General features: G+C 42.1%; 1 protein-coding gene across 1 annotated transcript in view; it reads left to right on the top strand.

Annotated features, from left to right (window-relative positions):
* The window catches only part of LOC145463807 (uncharacterized), a 114,657-nt gene that overhangs the window by 33,291 nt on the left and 56,826 nt on the right, over positions 1–24,540 (top strand). The window contains 28 exon segments of the mRNA XM_081447603.1: positions 132–158; positions 474–503; positions 631–1,194; positions 1,491–1,523; positions 3,187–3,828; positions 4,822–4,875; positions 5,178–5,720; positions 6,129–6,764; positions 6,868–6,912; positions 8,602–9,243; positions 9,705–9,758; positions 10,063–10,605; positions 11,011–11,646; positions 11,736–11,789; positions 12,564–12,855; positions 14,887–15,158; positions 15,581–15,604; positions 16,170–16,703; positions 17,019–17,078; positions 17,518–18,120; positions 18,547–18,576; positions 18,711–19,343; positions 19,682–19,738; positions 20,182–20,975; positions 21,021–21,753; positions 21,852–21,881; positions 22,368–23,009; positions 23,997–24,062. Of these exon segments, the coding sequence (XP_081303729.1) occupies positions 132–158; positions 474–503; positions 631–1,194; positions 1,491–1,523; positions 3,187–3,828; positions 4,822–4,875; positions 5,178–5,720; positions 6,129–6,764; positions 6,868–6,912; positions 8,602–9,243; positions 9,705–9,758; positions 10,063–10,605; positions 11,011–11,646; positions 11,736–11,789; positions 12,564–12,855; positions 14,887–15,158; positions 15,581–15,604; positions 16,170–16,703; positions 17,019–17,078; positions 17,518–18,120; positions 18,547–18,576; positions 18,711–19,343; positions 19,682–19,738; positions 20,182–20,975; positions 21,021–21,753; positions 21,852–21,881; positions 22,368–23,009; positions 23,997–24,062 (9,273 nt within the window).

The raw sequence follows: 24,540 nt of genomic DNA on the forward strand, positions 1-24,540 counted from the left end.
GGTGTACAGGCTTGAGATGTTTGTGAAGATGGACAGCTTTTAATAGGTCTACAATTGTAATGGTTGCAAAGTTGTTTGTGTTTATTTGAATTAATAACTTATTTTCTTTCTGTTGTGCTTCTTCTTTCCAGTGCCCGTCACGAAACCAACAATTCCTAGTGAGTATATTTCCATGATTGAAATTAATAGGTCTAAATTTAAGGAGGTCTCATAAAGAAGTGAGAGAGGGGAGGAGGACTTTTTGATTTGTAGACTTTATGGCAAGATTTTTCTGTGAACAAAGGATATTTCAAAAGTCATTACATATATACTCAGAAAGCATTTTTCTCCTTTTGAATAACGTTCATATTGCCACGTACAACTTGTTGCATTCTTGAATTGACAAGCTCTTGGTTGAGGTTAGAATCTGAAGTTTAACAAGTGTTAAGATTGTATTGTTGAATGTGACATTTCTCTGTTGTTGCATTTTTCAGTCACACCAACCACGCCGCGAATCCCAGAAAGTAAGCATTTTCGTTTCATCATATTTTGAAATATTTAAACGATAGTGTGAAACATATGTATTGTGATAATTGGAATCCTTTTAAAAATAATAACGTAATGTGTGTCTTCTTTTCCGTGTTTATCTAGTGTGCAAGATTGGTGTGGACCTCGGTTTTCTGGTTGACGGGTCAGGAAGCATCGAATACCAAGGAAAAGGAAACTTTGGTCGCATGCTTAACTACATCAAGTCTGTCATAAGCTTCTTCCAGGTATCACGAGGAAAATCCCGAATCGGCTTCGTGTTGTTCTCGTCTCGACCGATTCCAATCTTCGGTCTTAAACGCTATTCGTCGAGGGCAGACGTCCTTCGGGCGATCGACCGCATCCGTTATCCCAGAGGAGGCACGAAGATTGGAAAAGCTTTGGATTTCGCTCGGAATTACCTCTTTCGAGGGCGGAATCCCCGTGGAAGGAAGCGAGTGTTGGTGCTGCTCACTGATGGCATTTCACAGGACCGGGTCGGCCAACCTGCAAGCCGTATGAAAGCTACTGGTGCTGAAGTGTTCGCGATAGGTCTTGGAAAGAAATATCGACGCAGACAGTTGCTGCAGATGGCAACAGACCAAAACCACGTCTTAACTGTGTCATTCAGCTTACTAATGTCCATCATACTGAAGCTGAAGAATCAAGTGTGTCAGCCAGGGAAAATTTGTGAGTAGATAGTTTGTTTTTACAATTTGTATCTGTTGAAAACAAATGTCTGTCATGAAAGCCTTTCTATCGCAGCCTCTGTAACCAACAGTAAGCTCAAGTAAAGTCGTTTGCCGCAATTCCATCTGACTGGCTGCGAAGAAATCTTCGGGTCGATTCCAAAGACTTCTTTACAGGAGTTGTTTTGATCAGGTGAAAAGGCCACTCAAAACAATAAAGCATTTGGCCATTTAAGCAAAGAGTGCTATTTGTGCTTTAACGCTCAAACTAACCAGAACTTTTCATTGTATTTTCAGGGCCTACAATTGGTCCAACATCGACACCAAGAGGTAACAAACCCCTCTTATATTGTATAATCATTTTAGCTCTCTCGTTTACTTTGCAAGGGGACATGTGCTATTCTCTAGGTATTAACCCCTCCCCGACTGCTGCTTTAAAATGTCACAACTTGTATCATTCTATATACCTTATTGGTACTAATTTTCGCGTCGCTTTATTTCGCGATTTTCGCGATTTAAAAAAAATCGCGAACTTAAAGCGACGCGAAAAAATATTCCCGCTAACTTTAATGTCGCAAAATTTAATACCCTCCTTTATTACTTGTTTTCCCAATTTAATGAAGAAACACATGTCTACGTATTGTGTATAATGTGTAAAAGTTCTATGGCATGCCTACGATGATAAACAACAATTTAACAGTCAAAGTTCACTATCTGTGTTGCTTTGAACCTCTTCATCTGTATCTCTATTGTCATCTTCAAGTTTTTTCAGCACCTCTTTTGTACAGTCATCAAAATGGCCATCTATCCCGGGTTCTTTGTAATTTGAAACGACAATCTGTTTATACTTTTCAAGTATTGCCTTGTTCCTTTCGGTAAGATCCATTGCAGCTATAACTCGTATAGGAATTTCCAATCCTCGTTACACTAGGAGAGATCTTCAAGAGGCCCAAGAGCTTTATGCCAATTGTACACATAGCTCTAGTCTAATTCACGGCTACAATGTAAATATGTATTATACAACTGCAACGAACGTTAAGCATAAGCATAATGTCTTTGGCTTTGCCTATGGTACACGATGCGGTTTCTATAGTTGGTTTTGTTATGAGTTGATGATCTCGGGCCCTCACCTTTGCAAGAGCTTAACAAATAATAATTCGTTAATATTGTATATCATATTAGATTTAATCAATAAATCGGCCATTCTGCGTGGCCAAAATTTATCCCAGCAATGGCTTGTCTGGTTTCGATTTCTTTAAGCGCTCTAGCAAACAAAGCTCGACTGTTGACCTAGAAAATTTGACATAGGTACAGCTTCATAGTTATAATTTTGGAAACAAGGGAAGAAGACATAAATATGTATTATACAATTGCAACCAACGTTAAGCATAAGTATAATGCCTTTGGCTATGTCTATGGTACACGATACGGTTTCTATAGTTGGTTTTGTTATGAGTTGATGATATCCAGCAATAAGAAGTGTAAAATAATAATACAATTCTCGAAATAAAATGGGTTTTTCTTTTTTTGCACTCAAATCGCGAAAAATAAAGACCCGCGAAATATGTCTACCTTTTTTTTCGCGAAATTAAGTGCCCGCGAAAATTAGTACCAATAAAGTAGTGGCTCTAAAACACTAAACGTTCACTGCAAGGCAACTTAAGGTTTAAGGCAGCAGGAGTATGACAGGCCATCGTCGTTGCAACAGAGAAAATTCTTTCGGACTTTTAGCACAATGAAAATGCTAACTTATGAACCAACGTAACAGGTTTTTATGATGATCAATCATGTCTTCATAACAGGTTTCTATGAGCATGCAATACTAATACTTGAATGCCACAAAGATGATTTATAAAAAAAAGCTTGGTGCTACTGTAATGTGAAAACGTTTTGTTATTTTAGTCGTATAACACATGACGTTTCTTAAACATTGCTTACCGACCTACGAAGGTTGTCAATGAATACAGTGCTTATGTTGTGTTGATTTTTGCAGTGAAATTGCCAAGAACCCTGGCTGTGTATGCGCTGGACTTCAAACGACGCGGGCGAGATTTAAGTCGAAGCAAAAACCCAACAGCAGGACTTGTAGGAATTCGCTACGGGCAAGGTCCCGATGGCAGACGGGACGGGTCTACGCAGTTTTACGGACGACGAAATAGCTACGTGGAGATTCCCAACACGGGGAGACTGGACGCCAGGTATTCCATCACTGTCCTAATATGGGTGTTCAACGAAGGAAGATCTGGTATCATATTGAACTACGGTCGCAGACGTAGAGGATTCCAACTGCGCATGATCAGTCCACGAGTTCTTCAAGTGTTAATTGTTCGACGGACGCGAAGGACAACTATTACTGTCCAGACACGCGGACGGGTGATGAAATACAGGGCTTGGAACTACGTAGGCGTGACGTATGACGAAAGGAGTCAAGCGGTGACTGTTTGGGTGAATATGAAAGCTGTCCTGACAAGGAGAATCGGCAGAGTTCAGTTAGAGACCAGGAGGGTTATCAGACTCGGCGGTCTGACCAGCAATAGGGAATACTTTAGAGGACGGCTGTTTTGTCTTCAGTTGTACAGTGTCGCGCTATACAGGAAGCAAATCGACGAGGCTAAGAAAAGGTGTTTTCTTAAAGGTATGATTTCTTTAAATTCTTCAGTATTGAATAAGTGTTTGAATACGGTAGAATGCGTTATCAAATTCAATTAAGTTAACAATTGGACGTGGACTTACCTCAGAACTACTAATTCGTCTGGTGCGATGTTCAGAACAACACCAACTGCAGACCACAAACTGTCCCAAATACGGTTCTCAAGTACTCGCGAAGACGACGTGGAGACATTGTTCTGAAACAAAATAAATCCTCTCGCACTTATTCATAAAAACCTGTTGCAAAACTTCTGCTGATGACTACGAATTAAATACTGTTTGATGTAACGAGATGTCAAGCTGGAAAACCTGTCCCATCCATCAATTTTCAGTGCTCAATTAGCTTTTTCTCTGCAAAAAATGTAATAGGCGCAACAAAGATTTTTGCTAGACTGCTGGCAGTCTGTTTTTGTCTCGAAATTCAGCAGGGGTTATCAGGCGAGAAGCTTTTGCCTAAGGGGGAATAGGACGAGACATGGGCGCGGCACGCCTTATTCCCTTTCGGCCATACCGCCCTTGTCTCGCCTTCTTCCCTTCTCTTAGCCAAAAAAAAAAAAAGCTTCCAGCCATCTAAGTATTTGAAAATGAGGTCCACAGTTACAACGTTTAGCACAAGCTGATTGCTTGAGCTACCTCAGAATTAATAACCATTTTTTTAAATTCAGTTCACCTGTTTGATGCTCTGGATCTTTGTTCAAGTCCTAATCAAGAACATTTACACCTGTAAAGAGCAATTCAACAGTCTCAAAGGACTTGTAAAAAATCTGTCTAACAAAAGATAATACGGAAGGTGCTATTGTAGTTCATGTTGTATTACTAAAAAAAAAAGAAAAAAACAATCTGTCTCACAGGGTGGACAGGTGGACCGATATCCATGTCCCACGTGATTGGCCTGCATGATGGCGCAGGAAGCAGTATCTTTCAATAAAGTTTTATTCACATTTGCTCCAGTTTTAACTTGAATTGTTTCTTTTTTTAGGACCTCCCGTCACAACCCCAACACCGACTCCAACACCCACACCTGCGCCAAGAAGTAAGTTACCATTGCATCACGTGATAACTCCCAACCTGATTCACGACATAACAAGTTTGTTTGCAGAATACCTGAATTCGTTTTACTCAAATGAATCCCCCTTGGCAATATTGTCTTAAAATGCCCTCTTTCAGTGTGCTTGATGTGCACCCTTTTATCGCAAAATGTTAATGACATCTCCTGAATTACAATACACAAACTGTTGTGTTTCGTTATCGTACTTACAATACAACCTTCTTTAATCACATCTGCGACATTGAGGCGTTTTATTGCTCATGGTCTGCATTTCTTGCTGTCTATAGTTTGTACAGCCCGTGTGGATCTCGGTTTCCTCATCGACGCCACAAGTTCTGGAAGGCGATATCTCCAACGAGTGATTCAATTCGTGCGAGAAACTGTTCGTCGATTTACCATCTCCAGTAGCGCCACACGCATCGGAGTGGTGACGTATGCGTCACGTGCCAGACGTATCATAGGACTGTCCGGAGCTTACTCGCGCAGACGCATTTACAGCGCAGTCAGTCGAATTCGAATTCTTAGAGGTGGAAGACGACTAGGAAGGGCTTTGTCGTACGCCAGACTTAACCTGTTCAGAGGAAAACCTCAGTGTGGAAGACGAAGAGTTTTGATTATTCTAGCGGCTGGGCGGTCACTCGATAGAGTCCGAAGACCGGCCAATGTGTTAAAGGGAGCTGGTGTCGAAATATTTGCGGTTGGACTGGGCCGTGTCAGTAGGAGAAGTCTGCTGAAAGTTACAACTGACACGAAACACGTGTTTGCTGTTGGTAGTACACGGCTTTTGTCCATCGTGCGAACGCTCAAGGATAGAGTCTGTTACTCTCCCGGTAAGCTCACAGCGAAATGACGCGTTAATTTTTCCGATTGTGATAGAGGGAGAACGAGCTCGACATATCATAATGAAGTATATGGGGAGTACTTTTCTTGATTACCACACAACTGACGTCTATGAAAAATAAGGAAGAAATTAAAGTTGAGTGGCGTTGCATTAGTAGCTAGAAACGACCATTTCTTTAAGGTCAGCAAAGATTTACCCATAGTTAGTAATTGGTGCGATAGAAACAATCTTTGTCTTTCAACAAACGGAATTTGTGAGACGCGCCTTTTCTTTCGGCATGTGGGAGTTTTCACCATATATTTTGTCGTATAGCTAACTCGTCCCCTCTTCTTACTCTCTCTGTCTGAAAGAGAAGAAGTATCAAAATGTGTTTATGCTGGTTATTTCATTTTCTTAGTGATTCGCCGAGGAGCTGTTGCAGTTTACCCGTTCACCAGCGCCTCCGAGAACCGCGACGTCAGTTCTTACGTGAATCCACCTGCAACATTGGTTGGCGTGTACTACACACGTGGACCTGACAAACATCCTCAGGGAGCGCTCTCCTTCAAGGGAACAAGAACCAGCTACGTTTTGATTCCGAACAATGGCTGTCTTGACACGAGGTACTCGCTGACGATCGTCATGTGGGTGTATCCCGAGAGCTCTGGACCATTACTTCATTTTAATCCAAAAGGTTGGGGTCTTCATCTTTGGATCATCAATCGCTTTAGACTGTTTGCTCGATTCGTACCACGCTCAGGAAAATCTGTGAAAGCGCTCTACAAAAGAATAAAGCCGCGGCGATGGAACTACATTGCTGCAACTTACGATCGGCGAACAGGCCTGGCTAGCCTGTGGCTCGACAGTCTTCCCATCATTCAACGCAGAGTGGGTCGCTTCCGGAGTGGTCTTGCCACAAACTACCCCATTGTAATAGGAAGCAAACCAGGAGATCGACGCAAATTCCGCGGAAAGATCGCTTGTGTACAGATGTTTAACTACGCCATGAATGGCCAGCAGATTCGCAGTAAAAAGAAGCAATGTTTCCGTCAAGGTTTGTGTTGCTACTGTCCTGGAATTTAATAAGAATTGTACTTTTTCTATTTTATTTTCCATTGTTCGATTAATGAATCAATTTGTTTTCTTTTTGTGTCAAGTTGTCATTCCGACAATTCCAACAGCGAAACCAACGAAACCACGAGGTAAGCACGATGAAATAAGATTACCTTAAAAAAAATATATTAAAATAGTCTAATTGCCTTCCATCATACACGAAGTGACAAGGAGCCGGTAAAAACAGCATAAAAAGCGTCCCCAAATAAACAAGACTGCCATTGGCAGTGGAAGCGGCGTGGCCGGGTGGTTTAGGGCGCTGGACTCGAAATCTCGAGGTCCCTGGTTCAAATCCTCCACTCTACCGCTATCTGTTCTCGGTAGCCCCGAGTTCAACTCTTCGACTGCGTCGTGTAAATGGCCAACTGGTCAGCCTCCAACCAGTTGGGATTCTTAATAGTTTATGTTATATTTGAAATATTTGGTTATTTATTTACAGTGTCCCCAGTTAGCACATTTAATAGTGCTAAATATATTTCACACTTAAATATAGTTATTATTATTATAATAATAATAATAATAATTATTATTATTATTATTATTATTATTATTATTATTATTATTATTATTATTATTATCGTCCTCACGTAATGCTTGCGTAGAGTCCTTAGGGCCGAGACCATACCATGGTCGTGGGGCACTAGGGGATAGCCAGTTTTTAGCTTGATAGCACCCTCCTCAAAATGTGTGCTGTACCTAGCAGGGTTATCTTTTGTAGTTCACTGATGCTTAATTGGCCGGGAATTCTTCCAAGATAAGTTTCTAGTCCCTTTTTGATAGCTCCAAGTGCTCCAATGATAACTGGTATCGTTTCCGTTCTCATGCCCCACATTCGGCTTGTTTCGATTTCCAAGTCCTTATATTTGGATAGTTTTTCAGTGACTTTCACGGATGTGTTTCTGTCTGATGGTACTGCCATGTCAATAAATTTACACCGTTTTCGTTTTGTGGTCTTTAATCACTATATCGGGTCTGTTGGCTGTTATTTTCCTGTCTGTGTGTATTGGCATGTCCCACAATATCGTGACATCCTCGTTTTCTGTAACTGTTTCCGGCTCATGGTCATACCACTTTTCTGATGTCCTTATATAATAGTTGTGACAGACTTTCCAGTGTATATACACGGCTGCTTTATCGTGTCTGTGGGTATATTCTGTTTTCGCAAGTTCAGGACACCCAGACACGATATGGTCGATTGTTTCGTCGTATTTGTTACACATCCTGCATAGGGGGCTAGTACCGTCTTTGATAATGCTGGCGTGGTATGATCTGGTAGCTAGGCTTTGGTCTTGGGCTGCGATTATGAATCCTTCCGTTTCTGCCTTCAGTCCACTGCTTTTGAGCCACTGGTTGGTTTTGTGGTGGTCAACATCTGCTTCCTTTATTCTCTTTGGGTATCTTCCATGTAGGGCTTTGTCCTCCCACTGCTTTGTTAATTTTTCTTGGGTCTTATTTCGTGCCATTTGTTTGGTTCTCTTAACAAAAGGGTAATTGTGTTGATTTTATTGCTGGTAGGAATTAAGAAGTTTTGAACAGAGAATTATAAAGGTTGTTTATATAACCGTTAGAATCATACACCTTCAACGCTGAAAAAAATGGCGGTTTTGTAAATTTCATCTCGCTCCTTTCCATTTCTTCGGGCCTTATGATTGAATCTTTCGCATAAAGAAACCGAGAAAATTATTCAGGTTTTAGTACAATGTAAATGTTGACTTGTCAACCAATATAACAAGTATTTTTTAATGACTACAGTGCTTATGTTGTTTTGGTTCTTGTAGTGGAATTGCCAAGAACCCTGGCTGTGTATGCGTTGGACTTCAAGCGACGCGGGCGAGATTTAAGCCAGAGTCGAAACCCTACAGCAACACTTGTCGGAATACGTTACAGCCAAGGCCCCGACGGCAGACGGGACGGGTCTACGCAATTTTACGGACGACGAAATAGTTACGTGGAGATTCCCAACACGGGGAGGCTGGACGCCAGGTATTCCATCACTGTCCTAGTATGGGTGTTGAACGAAGGAAGATCCGGTATCATATTGAACTACGGTCGCAGGCGTAGAGGATTCCAACTGCGCATGATCAGTCAACGAGTCCTTCAAGTGCTAATAGTTCGACGGACGCGAAGGACAACTATTACTGTCCAGACACGTGGACGCGCCATGAAATACAGGGCTTGGAATTACGTAGGCGTGACGTATGGCGAAAGGAGTCAAGCGGTGACTGTTTGGGTGAATATGAAAGCTGTCCTGACAAGAAGAATCGGCAGAGTTCAGTTAGACACTAGGAAGGTGATCAGACTCGGTGGTCTCATAGGAAACAGGGAATATTTCAGAGGACGGCTGTTTTGTCTTCAGTTGTACAGTGTCGCGCTATACAGGAAGCAAATCGACGAGGCTAAGAAAAGATGTTTCCTTAAAGGTATGATTTGTTATAATCCTTCAGTTTTGAATTATTGTTTGAATAGAGCGATTTTCAATTGAGTACCGTTAAACCAAAACCAAAGGAATCACTTTGACCAATCACAAACAACACAGACAATACAGTGAAGCAATCAAAGCTCGAGGCAATTACATGTAGCTAACGGAAAGTGCGGAAAAACGAGTGCAAGTGGGTCACAATTGGCTTTGCTTTCACTTCTGATTGGATGAAAAAGTGGGGCGAGTTTTTTAAGCCAATTATGTAGCGTGGTTGATGCAAAACCAATTAATTTTCGACGCTCAAATAAAAACCGCTCTACTCTGGAACGCATTATCAAATTCAAATTAAAAATGAAGAAGTAATTGGCGTACATGATGGTGCAGAAAGCAGGGTCTTCAGTAACATTTTATTCTCTTGGGCTTCACTTTTGACTTGAATTGTGTCTCGTGTTTTTATCTTAGGACCTCCCGTAACAACTCCGACACCGACGCCAACACCCACACCTGCTCCAAGAAGTAAGTTACTATTGCATCATGTGATCGTTTCTTTTGCTTCGGTGTTCATTACAACTCGCAACCTGAGTTTTTCGCGACAAAAAGGTTTGTTTCCACGATACCTGAATTTTGTCGATTTAACCTTAAAATGCCCTCTTTTAGTTCGATGTGCAAAGCTTTTTTCGCCAAATGTTAATGACATCGCTTGAATTACGATACGCCAACTGTTGTGTTTGTTTGTCGTACTTACAGTACAACCTTCTTTCATAACATCTGTGACATTGGCGTTTTATTGCTCATTGTCTGTATTTCTTGCTGTCTACAGTTTGTACAGCCCGTGTGGATCTCGGTTTCCTCATTGACGCCACAAGTTCTGGAAGGCGATATCTCCAACGAGTGGTTCAATTCGTGCGAGAAACCGTTCGTCGATTCACGATCTCTAGTAGCGCCACACGCATCGGAGTGGTGACGTATGCGTCACGTGCCAGACGAATCATAGGACTGTCCGGAGCTTACTCTCGCGGACGCATTTACAATGCAGTCAGTCGAATTCGAATTCTTAGAGGCGGAAGACGACTAGGAAGAGCTTTGTCATACGCCAGACTTTACCTGTTCAGAGGAAAACCTCAGTGTGGAAGACGAAGAGTTTTGATTGTTCTAGCGGCTGGGCGGTCACTCGATAGAGTACGAAGACCGGCCAATGTGTTAAAGGGAGCTGGCGTCGAAATATTTGCAATTGGACTGGGCCGTGCCAGTAGGAGAAGTCTGCTGAAAGTTACAACTGACACGAAGCACGTGTTTGCTGTTGGGTTTACCCGGATTTTGTCTATCGTGCGAACGCTCAAGGATAGAATCTGTTACTCTCCCGGTAAGCTGACAGTGAAATGACCCGCTGTTTTACCTGATTTTGATAAAGGGAGCACATGCAGGTTTCTGATATAAGTGGGAAATGTTTTTCTTGATAAACACATAACTGACTTCCATGAGATATAAAAATTAAATTAAACTTGGACCAGTTGAATTGCGTTAAAATCAGTGGCCATGCAAAATAACTCCATTTCTTTATGGTCAACAAAAGTTCGCCCATAAATATGTTATTGGTACAACAAAAGAAATCTGTGAGACACGTCTCTTCCTTCAGCACGTGTTAGTTTCCACCATAATATTGTCCTCTAGCTAACTCGTCGCATCTTCTTACTCTCTGTACCAGAGAGAGAAGTCTCAAAATGTGATGTCTTAAAATGTGTTCATGCTGGTTATCTCATTTTCTTAGTGATTCGCCGAGGATCTGTTGCAGTTTACCCGTTCACCAGCGCCTCCGAGAACCGCGACGTCAGTTCTTACGTGAATCCACCTGCAACATTCGTTGGCGTGTACTACACGCGTGGACCTGACAACCATCCTCGGGGAGCGCTTTCCTTCAGGGGAACAAGAACCAGCTACGTTTTAATTCCCAACAATGGCTGTCTTGACACGAGGTATTCGCTGACGATCATCATGTGGGTGTTTCCCGAGAGCTCTGGACCATTACTTCATTTTAATCCAAAAGGCTGGGGTCTTCATCTTTGGATCATCAATCGCTTTAGACTGTTTGCTCGATTCGTACCACGCTCAGGAAAATCTGTGAAAGCGCTCTACAAAAGAATAAAGCCGCGGCGATGGAACTACATTGCTGCAACTTACGATCGGCGAACAGGCCTGGCTAGCATGTGGCTCGACAGTCTTCCCATCATGCAGCGCAGAGTGGGTCGCTTCCGGAGTGGTCTTGCCACGAACTATCCCATTGTAATAGGAAGCAAACCAGGAGATCGACGCAAATTCCGCGGAAAGATCGCCTGTTTACAGATGTATAACTACGCCATGAATGGCCAGCAGATTCGCAGTAAAAAGAACAAGTGTTTCCGTGAAGGTTTGTATTGTTGCGCTTCTGGAATTGTTAAGTATTTTACTGTTTCTTTGTTTGTTTAATGAACCAATGTGTTTTCTTTTTGTTTCTAGTTGTTATTCCTACGGCACCAACTATTCCACCATCGAAGCCAACAAAACCACCAGGTAAGTACGTGCAGGTCTCGTGAATGTTTTGAGCTGTAATATGTAAAGGAAAATAGTTTTGAAGAAACAAGGTTACCTTTAAAACTTTCACTGAAATTGTCTCATTACCCTTCGTCATGTAATAAGTGACAAGGAGCCGCTTAGAGCAGCGTAAAAAGCGTACTGGGCTTGAATAAACATTATTTCATTGTTGCTAGAGGGTGTCTGTAATGATTTTGATTGTTGGTAGGAGTTGATAAGATTTTAACAGGGAATAAAGGTTGTTTATTATAACAGCTCGTGGGAGGTGCGGTGGCCTCATGGTTAGTGCGCTCGTCTCCGGATCGAGCGGTCCGGGTTCGAGCCCTGGCCGGGGACATTGTGTTGTGTTCTTGGGCAAGACACTTTAGTCTCACAGTGTCTCTCTCCACCCAGGTGTATAAATGGGTACCGGCGAACTTAGTGCTGGGGGTAACCCTGCGATGGACTAGCATCCTATCCAGGGGGAAGTAGAAATACTCCTAGTCTCTTCATGCTACAGAAATCGGGATAAGCTCCGGCCTGATGGGCCACTTGGCTCGCATGTAGACTTTATTATAACAGCTCAAAAACATAGACCTTTAAACGCTGAAAAAAGGCGGTTCTGTTAATTTCTTCGCGCTCTATCCATTTCGTCGTACTTTATAATCGAGTCTCTATCGTAACAGTGGGTAATTGGAAAAGCGTTACATGCTGGTTGCAAACTGATATTCCTTAATTTCTTTACCTAATGCCAGATGTTTTATTTCAATACAGTTTGTCGATTGAGAGTTGACCTGGCATTCCTCGTGGATGGATCCGGAAGCATAGAGAATCAAGGCAAAGGAAATTTCTTGCGCGTTCTCGATTTCGTCAAGACACTGATCAGTTTCTTCCCGATCTCTGCAAGGCAGACTCGTGTCGGCATGGTGGTGTTCTCCAGCCGACCATACCCGATCTTCCGTTTTAATCGATATTACTCAAAAATAAGTCTCATCAAGGCGGTTGATCGTGTGAGATACCCGTATGGAGGAACAAAGCTGGGACGAGCACTGAGATATGTTTCAAGGTGTGCTATTTATATTTAGGAATGGCAAACGTGGAGCTTAAGGTCATTCCAGTGAAATAGAACGAGCACTGAAATTTTTGTGAAACTTTGCCTATCGATTGTTTATATTACAGGAACTTAGATTTTGAAATAAAAATGAGGGGTCCCCATGTTCGTTTAGGAGCAAAAGCACCTTGTTTATACCCATATAAATCCTTATAATAGCACCATGATTGTAGTTACGATTGCTTGCTAAATTCACGTTTCTGACGATTGCTTTTTGTTCGACACTGAGAATTGGTCCATATATGTTTTACACAGAGAAATTTATAATCAATTCAAAACAACAGAAAAAACTGATAGGTCACCATACTCGTTTGCGAGAAAATGACGATTTACCTCTATGGTGAGGTCCAGCTGGGAAGAAAAAGCCGCCATTTTTTAATTCGCGCGCGCTAATCACGCGTGAAATTATGCGAAGTAGGGATGCGCAATGCAATACTGGGGAATGACCTTAAATCACAGAGCTGGGGACCAAAATATACAGTTCAGAAAAGTAATCTTTAGTGATGTATGATGGGCGAATTTGTAATGCCCATATTTTGGGTATTTGCAAAACAGTTGCCTATTTGGCGAAGTGCTAAATTAACTCTTTCACGTTAAGCGTCGAAGTCATCACCCTTGTTCCCTATTTGCGTTTAAGGACGGTGCCTACTTTTGTTGGTGCGCACGAGTTCTGCGCATCACACAAGCCATGGTTTAGCTCCACGCGCGCGCTGGGGGTGACATTGACGCAATCAACTACGCTATCACGTACACGACAAAATGAAAGCAAAATTTTCCTACTGTGACCAAATCAAGTTTAATGAACCTGCACTTAAACCAGGAACATCAGAATAGCAGTATATCACTAACCACTAACTGTTTACATCTTCCAACTGAAAACCTAACTGTTATCTGTCGAAAATTATACTGAAAACCAACTGTAAACATGTACCTGCAGATGGCGTGGTGCGCGCGCAAGACAAGTGCGAGATACGCAAATGTCTTACTTACTGGGGAGGTGACAGGAAAAAATGTAACCGGCATCGTAAACGTTTTCAAAAAAGATCAATAACTTTAAAAAACGCGTGGTTACCCCCTATATTTTATGTTATGAAATGGAAGTGGCAAATCTATTCAACGCGTGATTAGTTTCTGGTTGTGAGCAAAAGGTATTTAGACTGTATTTTAGCTGAACCAGAGGAAGGCTGTCAGATACGCTGAAAGCGCTTTTGCAACAATTTTGTCATTAAAAACATATCAAAAATGTTTTTTATAACCATTTGCCATGTAGTTTAAAGATCTTTTTAAATGAGTTTGCTTTTCTGTATGTAAAGGCGAATTCTATGGAAATCTGTGAAGAAATATCCTTTCCTTCTTTTTTCAGGAAAATGCTGATGTCAGCATTTTTGTTGAGATTCAAGGCTAATTATCTCGAAAAAATGCGTGGCTACCCCCATTTTTCTTTGTAGATTCCAACAGCCCTTGCAAAGATCTACTTTTTCCGCGTGGTCCTAACCTGGCGTAAAAACCTTTCAATTAGTAGGCACCGCCCTTAAGGGGAAAAAATCCTAAGTAACCGTGCGTCTCTAAGCTAAGGTTCCAGTTGTCCCATATCCGACTTACGCTAATCCAGTTTTCGAAGTCAAGCCACAGAATTTAGTTCGTTTACCTAAAAAGTGTTTGTCAGTTTTTTTCGCTGTAAGTTACAATTTAAGATAAGCCAAACCGTAATATGAAGGACGAAACTTATGGAACAGATTTGTTATGATACTCTCATATGATGGTAACCCTGTGTTAGCCTTATACGCCATTTGAAACACTGGTTCCAGCGATTGGTACACGCCTTTAAAATGACAGCAAGTTACCCCTGTAAATGACTAAGGGGATGTCTGCATTGCTAGCTGCTTAAAAAGTACTTTCAAAATCTAGCGAGGTAGAGAAAATTAAGGTCTTAAAGTAAAACTTTTAGTACAATTCAGACCACGATACGTACTTATCTCTCTCCAGGTACTTATTTGGCCGAGGCAAGAGAACAGGAAGAAAACCAGTTCTTGTTATCATAACGGACGGCATTTCGCAAGACAATGTCCTCATCCCTGTCAACAGTTTGAAACAGAAGGGAGTGGAAATTTTTTCCTTGGGGATTGGTAAAAAGTTTAGAAGACTGCAACTGCAACAAATGGCGTCCAGTCCATCGCACGTGTTCACGGCCGGTTTCAGGAGACTGAGTAGTGTACTTGCCGCCATTAAGAACAAGGCGTGTCTACCTTTCGTTCCACGTAAGTAATTTTTTCTAAGTTCTTCTCCACTGAGTTCAGCTCTCGAGTACTCGCGAACGACGTGATCCACAGTGTTAGGTAGCGTTCTAATTCGGTAGTTTTCCAGAAAAATTTCAGTAAGATAGGGTTAGCTCGTAATTTTCCGTTATAATCCGAAATCAAAATAATGTTAAGTAATGTAATGTAAGAAAGTAAAGTAATGCAAAGTGAACTTTTGAACCATTGATAGCTATACAGGGTTATTTTTCATAAGCTTCAACAATGCATATTTAGCTTGAGATCGTAACATCCACTCGCATATCACGTGATCCACAAAGCCAGTAACAGTCCCATGAAACGATTTTGGATATCACTGTCCTTCCAGATCGTAGATTAGTTTTATTTCATTTTAAATTGGTTTTGTTTTTACTTTTTACTTCCAGCGACAAAGCGACCTACACCACCAGGTAAGCTATGCAAAGTCGACACTTGTTAATCTAGCCAACACAGGGGAAACCGAGTGTTCACATCACAGAAGTAGTTCATACCAGTTACTGCTGGTTGGTGTCTAGACGACATGTTTAACTGCATGTCTGTCATTCTCTGTTCTAGCAATCATGCTATTCTTCAACAGCTGTGTATTAATAAGGTTCTGGATCCCATGGCACGATCATTTAAAAAGATAACGTTGCAATAAAACTTCAGCCATTCTCCTGTACTTTCTTTCTGTTGAGAGAAAGAGCGTTTTGAACTAAATCGTTCTTTAGATTATTATATATTGCCATATATATAATAATTCTCCTGTACTTTCTTTCTGTTGAGAGAAAGAGCGTTTTGAACTAAATCGTTCTTTAGATTATTATATATTGCCATCCCAACTGAGGCCTATCTCCCTGTAGAACGGTTTAAATTTGTATCTTAATTTATTCCATAGAATTGCGCAACGATTTGTGTCATGTTTGCCTACGTAGATGCATACCCTGTTATGTTTTCTTTTTCAAATCTCACTTTGTATCCTTGTTTCTAATTCAGCTTGCAGCCTAGCCATTGATATTGGTTTTCTCCTGGACGCCTCTGGGAGACGCGGTCTATACAACTTCAGGCGAATCAAAGAGTTTGTCGCACTCATTTCCCGCTCATTCTCGATCTCTCGAAGCCGAGCTCGTGTGGGAGTCATCGTGTACGGATCCACCGTTCGGATGGAATTCGGACTCAATTCGTACACTAATTCACGCAGCCTCAATCGTGCTATCAAGAGATTACGTTATACGCGAGGGTCAAGAAAAACTGGAAAAGCCTTGCGGCTTGTAGTTGGAGAGCTGTTTAGACGCAGCCGAAAAAAGCGGGTGTTGATAGTGGTAACAAATGGTCAATCCTACGACAGCGTTAAAATACCAAGCTTTCAGATACACCAAGCCGGAATTGAAGCCTTTGCAGTTGGTGTTGGAACTCGAGTTAGGAACAGCGAGCTGAGTACAATAGCCACAGACTCTCGCCACATATACATGGTGAACTTCAAGACGCTTAATGGCATCGTCAAGAGCATTGTCAGGAAAGCTTGCAGAGGTATTTAACACTACCTGACTGTTTATTGTTGCCACATTTTTTATTAACACAGTATATCCCTTGCGGAACAGGAAATTACGACTTGTACTGCAGGGGAGCCAGCAAAATATACTATTCGACAGTTTCTGAAAATTACCTTTTAATTTAACGAGTCTATTCATCGTTTTCGGAGTTTTGAATTTCTAAAGACAGGGGTGGAGCTTCTTTTTTTTATTTTGGTTTCTCGCAGGACTAAGAGTAGTAGTACTTAATAGTTTTGCTCGCTGTAATTCGTCAGGGATATAAGCTAATTGCAAACTGGCATCTTTCTTTCAGCACAAATTACGACACGGCCAACAGTTCGACCAACCAAGCCGTCTCCAACCAGAAAACCAAGTAAGTTTGTTATGGAAATACTGTAATCATGTAGTTATGTTGTTCGAGAACAGTAGACAATTGTTTGCAGTTTTCTTAAGTTTCTGGCCGTTAGCGCAGTTTCCGCGGTGGCCTCATGGTTAGAGCGCTCCGGATCACTGAAGCGGTCACTGCTAAGTGCTCAAGGGGACGCTGCCTTGTGTTCTTGGGTAGGACACCTAACTCTCCCAGTGCCTCTCTCCAGGTGTATAGATGGGTACCGGCGAATTTAATGTTGTGGTTACCTTGCGATGGACTAGCATACGATCTATGGGGGAGTAGAAATACTCCTAGTCGGTCATGCTACAGAAACCGGGATAAACTCCAGTCTGATGGGTCACTTGGCTCGTATGCAGACTTTAACTTTTACCGCTATTTATTGTGAACTTAGTCTTTTTGTTTTTTGTTTTTTTTCTGTCAGGTTTTCCTACGCCCATCGCCATCTACACACTCGATCGCAAGACTCGCGCACGCGACATAAGCCCAGCGAAAAACCTTCCAGGTCGAAGCTACAACATCCGGTACGCTCCTGGTCCTTATGGACAGCCTGGCGAATCAACAGAATTCTTTGGTCGCCGTAACAGCTACATCCGGTTTCCAAATAACGGCAGACTGGACGCTAAGGACTCTATAACTCTTCTAGCCTGGATTCTACCGTTTGGTCGCGGTCCAATCTTCGAGTACTTTCGGGGAGTAAGGTTTTGGGTTGTGCGCTCGGACACGTTATACGTTCACTTCATCCGCCGGAACGGGCGGCGCACGAGGGTGTTGATGAAACGACGCCTCAGACCACGCCGTTGGAATTACGTCGGTGCCACGTACGACAAACGAACTGGTATGGCTACCCTGTGGCTGGATTCAAGGCCGATATTGTCGCAGAATATCAAACGAATTCAATTGGCGACCAAAAAGACTGCTTACATGGGTGGAACATTCCGAGGTCGCATCGCTTGTATGCAGGTTTATTCTGACCCTCTGACTGGACCTCAGATTAAGAAGGTCAAGAACCTTTGTAATAAACCAGGTAAGTCATATAAGTCTTGAAGTGGAATCCGTAAAATTCTCATGTAGGCTTGTAGCATGCGGTTGCAATAGATAAATTTCCAGCGAATAATATTTGTTTTTGCATGCGGATTATTACTTAAGGGATTAGACGAGTGACTCTTATGGGGTAAATATTTTCTTCTCTCACCCACTCTCCCCAGCCCCCATAGGCGAAGCCCCAGCTTACCCTCCAAGAAAGTAATTTATCTAAAACCTTTCGTTCTTCTACATTGATTTCAAACTTGATAAAGGGATTCTACTATTTTGTTCCCGGACTTCAGAAGAGATTACGCTCTCACTCTGTCAAGCAGTAAATATATACATCAGTTGCAATACTTTTTTTAATCTTTTTTTTTATGGTTTTTCTGAATTTTAAATCTACTGATCCTATTTAAATTACTTACAGGTCCTTACACGCCAACAACACCATCTCCTGGTAAGTGTTTGATTTGTATATATTTCAATTTGTGTTAATTACTGTAATGTTCTATAAATCATTCAATTTGTCACGGTTAAGGTGTGTCTGAATAGTGCGAAAGGATCATTTTTTTCTCTCTTTCTGTTCCCTAGCATTGCCTCCAGCTCTGGCTTTCTATCCCTTAAACGTGCGTTACAACACCCGTGACGTCAGCAGGAGCAAAAACCCGTCAGGGCGCATGGCAAATGTGCGACCTGGCCTGGGTCCAGACGGAAGGCCTGGTGGCTCCTTTAGGTTCAAGGGTCGTGCAGACAGTTACATACAGTTCCTGAATAAAGGTCGTCTGGACGCCCGGAATTCCATCTCTATCTTGGCTTGGATAAATCCGGATGGACCAGTTGGTCCAATCTTCAATTACAAGCCTGACGGGTTTGGCGTGCACTTGTGGATGGTCCGTCGGCGAGTGTTGCTGGTACGTTTCGTGACGCGTACACGAAAGTTTACAAAGCCAGTGCAAACGAACCTCATTAAACCAAAGGCTTGGAATTTCGTCACCGCTACCTATGATCAACGTTCGGGAATTGCCCGATTGTACATCGATTACAGGGAAGTTGCGTGGACGAGAATCGGCCGGATACGACTGGCTACGAACTATCCAGCAAGAATGGGAGCCCGTATTGGAGACAAGCGTTATTTCCGTGGACGAATAACTTGCCTGCAGATTTACGACGTCCCACTTCGACCGATACAAATCAAAGCCGCCAAGAGACTCTGCTTGAAGACAAGTAAGCAAAGCAATTCTTAATTAAATTTGCATTCGTATTACACAAGCATCTCAGAAAGATTTGAGGTGTGTTCCAAGAAACCTTTTTTCCTTTCTTTACTTGTTATCAGTTGATGAATCGATTCAAGAGTGATTCGTATTGAATAATTGATCGATAGCTTGATAGATCGAATTGATTGATTTGTTTGTTTGTTGTTTATTAATGCTTTCATTGCTTGGTCCATTACTGATCGATCGATTGATTTTTTTTTTTTGGCAAAATTTCTGCATCTAACTTAAGCTACATAGTCGTTAAAAGTTTTTACGTTATCACTATCGTGCTTTTCATTCTTTAAACAGAGGTTATAACCAAACCAACAACGCGACCGACACCTACCAAGCCCACCCCACCAAGGCGTAAGTAACCAATCAGCAATGCTCTTTCTCCATTTTTCCCGTCTCTCTATAGGCGACCAGAGGAGAAAGGAAGAAGTCGCCTTTACTAAAAATGAAGTCACCTTTACCAATTAGTGGAAAATCTGATTTTTCGTTTTCCGTGTTTTCTTTTTTCTTTTATCCCGATTCCTTCACCTCAGTTTATCCCTTAATTGACATACTTTTAGATATGTATATTCACGAATCTTAAAAGTGTGCGGTTTTAGTTAACGGTAATAAAAAAACTCCTCTGCTTTCATGCGAAAAAAGCAAAACATAAAATTTGAAAATTGGTTTGCTTTATGATGACATTTTAATTTGAGTTCTCAATGTTTGATTATTAAAACATTCTCGTCATAGCAATCTTCTCAAGTTCAAAATGCGCTTTGCTTGAATTTATTGTTCTCTATATTTTCTTTCTGTAGCTTGCCGAGCGAATATGGATCTTGGATTCCTTATCGACAGCTCCTACAACTTGCGACGAGTAGGGCGCGGAGCTTTCAGACTTCTTACACGTTACATTGCAAGACTTCTTTACACGCTTCGCATTTCCACTCAAGAGACCCGAGTCGGCATGGTTACGTACGCGTCAAGACCCAGGCCCCTGTTCCGCTTTAACCGGTTTTTCAGGGCGTCTTCCATGTTGTCGGCCATACGAAGAATTCGCCTTCAAAGGGGTCCTCTTAGGATAGGAAAAGCTCTGTACTACGCTCGTAGGTACCTGTTCAGAAGAAGGCGTCAATGTGGACGCAAGCGCGTTCTCGTGGTGTTTGCAAGTGCACGCTCAGTAGACAGAGTGCAAAGAGTGGGACGCGTTTTAAGGCGCATGGGAATTGAAGTGTTCGTTGTTGGCTTTGGTAGACGATTTAGCAAGGCGCAGTTATTCAAAATCGCTACAAATGGGCTGCACGTGTTCACGGCGACGCCGAGGACGTTGGCTGCAGTTCTGGGCGCCATACGAGCTAAAGCGTGTTCAGGTATCTTATGGGTTAAATTTGTGATCAATAATTCACAGTCATGTTCACACACACTATCCTGCTTAAGAATAGTCTTTAACCCACTTAATCGAACAGTGACAGTTTACAAGTTGATATCATTAATAACAATCTCAACGGTTCTATTTGCAACAGTTAAAAAAGCAATTACGTTTAACGGTTATAATCAGCCCTGGATCACTTTACAGATCAGCCGCCTTTTAAGCCATCGGAATATAATTCAAGTAACAACGCGTTAAATTTGATGTTTGGTTTAAATTGGCCCTCAGCCTCTTCTTAACTTACCATTGATTCATTTAAAGATCTTTGTGACCTCCTTACCTTGCTTACCACAAGCGATTCAATCGTTGTCGTTTTTATTCTGTTTAGTAACCGGATCAGCAGCCGCCAGAGCTATATTCCCATTTAACGGTGTGACAAGAGGACGAGATATAAGCATCAACCGCAACACTGCTGCAAGACTTGTCAACGTCAAGCCTGCACCAGGCCCAGACGGCCTTCCTCTTGGATCGTACTATCTCCAGGGCATCGCAAACAGCTACATATACTTTCCCAACAAGGGCTGCCTAGATACAAAGAATTCCCTCACCATAGTGGTTTGGGTCTACCCTGAGGGCAGCGGACCGATCTTCCACTTCTTCCCTCGCGGCTGGGGGGTACATCTTTGGATGAAGAATCCGCGCACCCTACTGGTGAAGTTCGTGCCTAGGTCCTTGCAGACCATCAGCGTTGTTACAAGCCGGCGAATCAAACCGAAGGCCTGGAACTACATAGCGGCAACCTACGATTACGTCACTGGTTTGGCCACTCTGTGGAATGATGCCATACCTATATCTCAGAGGAATATTGGAAAGATCCAACTGGCGACTAACTACCCAGCTATATCAGGGAAAAAGCCAAGAGATCGAAAGATTTTCCGTGGCCGGATAGCATGTCTTCAGATTTACGATCGAGCATTGAATGGGAGACAACTCGGAGCTCTGAAAAAGAAGTGTTTCAGAGGTTTGTTTTCAGAATTATCGTTAAAAGAAGTTTTCAATTTAATATCGATATCGCGCTATTGATATTGATCTTTTGAAATTTTCTTTGTTCTTCGTCAGCTCGACCCACGCCTACTCGTCCACCACCAGGTAAGACCAACTTTTCTATCTCACTTACCATATTCAATGAAAACTCTTGAGATTTGAAAGTTCGGTAAAAATGTAAATGGTAAGACAATTTTGGCTCGACCGACCGGAAAATCTTCGAAATAAAAGGAACGTCTTGAAAGGTAGTCAAAAATTTCCAACTGAAATATCCGAGTGGAAAATGTACTTACCATTTGCAATTATTCGCCGCCCTCTTGGAATTATGATCAGGTTTAACTCGTCAGTAGTCTATCTCGGTAAATTAGGGGGTTTGGGGTAGATGGTAAGTGGCCAATCCGAATGAAAGTCACCATCAGGCATTTTTGCTTACCATTTGCACAACCGTTGACGAACCGCTTTCTTCATGTAAATGGCAAACAACCGGCATCTCTTTAGATTTTGACATCCATATTTTCAGCCTCCTTCGTCAGTGTTGACGGCATGTCCGTATTATTTTATCACCTTCTCATACATCTTTTCTCCTTTCAGCTCTTCCACTTCTAGTCGCTGTTTATCCACTGGACAGAATTAATGGCGGCCGTGACATCAGCCCACGAAAATGCCCGACCGCAAGGCGAGTTGGCGTGAGAATCGCCCCAGGTCCAGACGGACGAAAATACGGATCCACCCAATTCTATGGCAACCGCAACAGCTACGTCGAAATCCCGAACAACGGCAAACTTGACACCGTGGCCTCCATTTCCATTCTGACCTGGGTTTATCACGAGGGCATCAAAGGTCCTATCGTCAACTACAGACCAGGTCCCGGATGGGGCGTTCACTTGTGGATGGTTGGACCACGCACGTTATTTGCACGGTTCGTCCGCAGGGATGGAGTGTTTACCAAAGCAGTGGTCGTCACGAGCAGAAAGATACGGTACAGAGCCTGGAATTACATCGGTGCTACATACGACTACAAGAGTGGTGTTGCCAAACTATGGGTGAACTCGAGGTTGCTTGTGGTGAAGAGTATTGGACGATTCCGATTGGCTACGAACTATCCAATCAGAATTGGTGCGCGTCGTGGTGACAAACGGTACTTCAAGGGAAGGATTTTCTGTGTGCAAATCTACAGTCGTGCGCTAAACCGGAAACAAATTTTGGCGGCTAGTAAAACGTGCTTCAGGCCGTGTAAGTAGTTGTATGTGTGGCAAGTGCTTATGCGTAACGTAATATCATGGTTGAAAAATTACGCCTTATTTTTGGCGCGAACTTTCAGCGTTAATTTACAATTTTACGTGAAATACAATAAAATACAATAAGCCAGTCATAAGCCCGCAATCGTAAGCGTAATATGTCACCCACGATATTATAAGGTAATCAAATGGTACTGACTCGAGAAATTAGGAAATGATTCCTGTTGCGTTTTGTCAAAATTCTAATTATTTCCTAATTTCACGCGCCACTATTTGATTACTTATACTAATTCTGTAAGTGTAGTACGAGCCGAACGTCTCACTACCGTGAAAGCAATTATCCGTGTTTCACAAGAAATTAATTGTAAACGGATTAATTGTAAACGCTGTTTTGTGTAATGCGAGAAGTAGACGTTACCTTCAATTACCGTAATTGCGCTATGCATATGAAAAAACAATCGTTTACTAATAATTTTCGAGAGGCGGCTCCTTCAGTATCTCAGAGATGAGATTCGAGTCAATACCCTTGTCTGCAGGATGGAATGATGAGGTTGCTTAGCAGAAAGACGTCCGCTTGACCTAACAATAGAATTGAAACTGGAAATAGTGAAAACGCAATTGAGGGCATGTTATGATAGAGCGGTTTTCATTTGAGTGTCGAAAAATAATTGGTTTTGACGCTACACGATTGGCTTTAAAAAAACTCACGCCACGTTTTCATCCAATCAGATATGCAGAAGTAAAACTAAAAGTAATCGTAACTCGTTTGCACCTGTTTTCCCGCGCTTTGTTTCAGCTACATGCAATTACTTCGAGTTTTGATAGGCTCACTGGATTTTCTCCGTCCTCTGTGATTGGCCAGAACGAATACTTTGGTTTTGTTTTTATAACACTCAATTGAAAACCGCTCTAGTATCCATTTTGTTGTTTTGTTACAATGAGTGGTGAATTAATCTCACCTAGCGTTTGTTTTCCTTCAAAGTGCCTACAACTAAACCGATCCCAACCACGACACCAAAACCGATAACGATACCTACAAGGCCGCGAGGTAAGATTAAGATCCAAGACCGACTAATTTATGCAAGGGAAGAACTGGTTGAACGGGTAACAGAAGTCCTCTTAACAATTAAGGAGACTTCTGTATCACCAATAGGCTATTTCCGAGCTACCTTGTGTTTCTGTTTCAAAACGATTCTTCGTGCAAAACCTTTCATGTGAAAATTAGTTTGATTTGCGGAATCGGAACTGACGTATTAAGGTTATTCTCCAGTATTGCATTGCGCATCCTTACTGCGCATAATTTCACGCGTGATTAGCGCGCGCGCATTAAAAACAATGGCGGCTTTTTGTTTACAACTGGACCTCGCCATAGAGGTAAATCGTCATTTTCTTGCAAACGAGTATGGTGACCTATCATTTTTTTTTCTGTTGTTTTGAATTGAGTGATAAATTTCTCTGTGTAAAATAAATATGGACCAATTCTCAGTGTAGAACAAAAAGCAATCGTCGGAAACGGGAATTTAGCA

Source organism: Orbicella franksi, chromosome 12 (genome assembly GCF_964199315.1).
Source record: "Orbicella franksi chromosome 12, jaOrbFran1.1, whole genome shotgun sequence".
NCBI lineage: Eukaryota > Metazoa > Cnidaria > Anthozoa > Scleractinia > Merulinidae > Orbicella > Orbicella franksi.